Source organism: Bison bison, unplaced genomic scaffold (assembly GCF_000754665.1).
Source record: "Bison bison bison isolate TAMUID 2011002044 unplaced genomic scaffold, Bison_UMD1.0 scf7180017864388, whole genome shotgun sequence".
NCBI lineage: Eukaryota > Metazoa > Chordata > Mammalia > Artiodactyla > Bovidae > Bison > Bison bison.
The window spans coordinates 6,648,690-6,650,431 of NW_011494960.1; the positions used below are offsets into that span (position 1 = coordinate 6,648,690).

At 39.2% G+C, this 1,742-nt stretch overlaps 1 protein-coding gene across 1 annotated transcript; it reads left to right on the forward strand.

Moving 5' to 3' along the window:
• The first annotated feature begins 4 nt into the window (after positions 1-4).
• On the forward strand, positions 5-496 carry LOC105002040 (olfactory receptor 958-like). The gene has a single exon (XM_010858482.1). The coding sequence runs from the start codon at positions 5-7 to the stop codon at positions 494-496; it is 492 nt and encodes a 163-aa protein (XP_010856784.1).
• Positions 497-1,742: the final 1,246 nt, after the last annotated feature.

Below are 1,742 nucleotides of genomic sequence, written 5' to 3' on the forward strand. Positions count from 1 at the left end.
CTGGATGGGGAGCAGTGTGCATGCGTCTGTCCTCACATTTCTTGTGTTTAAGTTACCCTACTGTGGCCCCAAGGAGGTGGGCAATTTCTTCTGTGACATCCCGGTGGTTCTGCCCCTGGCCTGTGCAGACACCTCTCTAGCTCAGACAGTGAGTTTCACCAACGTAGGTGTTGTGGCACTCCTGTGTTTCCTTCTTGTCCTCACTTCTTATACTCGCATCGTTATCTCTATATTGAGAATCAGCTCCTCAGAAGGCAGGCACAGAGCCTTCTCCACCTGCAGTGCCCACCTGACTTCTGTCTTGCTCTTCTATGGACCCGTGGTCCTCATTTATCTGCGGCCTGCCTCCAGTTCTTGGTTGGATTCTATGGTTCAAGTGTTGAATAATATCGTTAACCCTTCCCTGAATCCTTTGATATACAGCTTGAGAAACAAGGATGTGAAGTTGGCTCTGAGAAAAGCACTAATCCAGGGAGTACGCACCAGTGGAGTGTAAGCTTTTCTGTCAGTACCTGTGCTTATAAATTTACCTTGTATTTATAGGGGATGACCAGTCTCTTAACATTGGTGTGACTGCTAAACAATTTGAATGGATTTTTTTTTGTGATTAGCATGTATATATTTATATAATTTTTATTGAGCAAAATCGTTTACAGCACTTACCATGGGCCAAGCACTATTCTATGCACTTTATAAGTACTGATATAAGTTATTATGATAATTATCATGTGGAGTAGGTATTATTATCCCAATGTACAGAGGAGGATATTAAGGCATCGGAAGGTTAAGAGACTTTTGCAGTGTCACAGAGATAGAAGTTTGCTGAGCTAGGACTGTGACTGCTAGAGTGTTAACTTTGTGCTAATAATGCTTCTTCTGTATTGTCAGAAACGTGTGTGTGGGTTTCCTGTCATGTCTGACTCTTCGCGACCCCATGGACCGTAGGCCGTCAGGCTTTTTTATCCATGGAAGTTTCCAGGAAAGAATGCTGGAGTGGGTTGCAATTTCCTACTCCAGGGGACCTTCCCGACCCAGGGATTGATCCCGTGTCTGTTGCATCTCTTGCCTTGGCAGGAGGATTCTTTATCACTGTGGCACCTGGAAAGCTTTGTATTGTCAGAAGTATAGCACAAATGCCCACTTTTCCAGGAACTTGTTTTCAACTTACATGGAGCATTCTCCAATTTTCCAAAAAAAAAAAAAAAAAAACAACTGTAGTCTATTCAGTTTGTTCCATTCCATTAAATTCCATTACTCTTTTTTCCTATGTTGTGAGGAGTGTTATATACCTGAGTCTGATATAAAGAATTTTGGTTACATTTCAGAAACCAGATGATATCCACATATCTACTAGTGTGTGTTTCATAGATCCTCTAGTCTTAGGGCAGTATTTGCTCTTAACAACAGTAGTTTTAATTCTGTAACAGTGATTGCAGATTTTCTTCCATTAAATCCAAGACAGAGTTTGAGTTCCAAAATTCCTTTAGAAATAATAATCTTCTTTTTCCTCATGTAAATAAATAGGTTTGAAGAAAATAGGAAAACTGTAAAAAAGTAAAGTGACTAGAAATTACAAATTAATCCTACCACACAAATTATAATCACCATTAACGTTCTGACATTTTTCCTCTCTCTCTTATTAATGACTAAATTGAAACTAAAATTTCTGATTACCTGTTTATAGTTATGTAATCTAAATGTACATCATGAATATACATATCTACCTATGCATATTTATACAG

What these genes read in the sequence shown, in the direction of transcription:
- LOC105002040 (XM_010858482.1), top strand. Translation starts at nt 5, where the DNA reads ATGGGGAGCAGTGTGCATGCGTCTGTCCTCACATTTCTTGTGTTTAAG.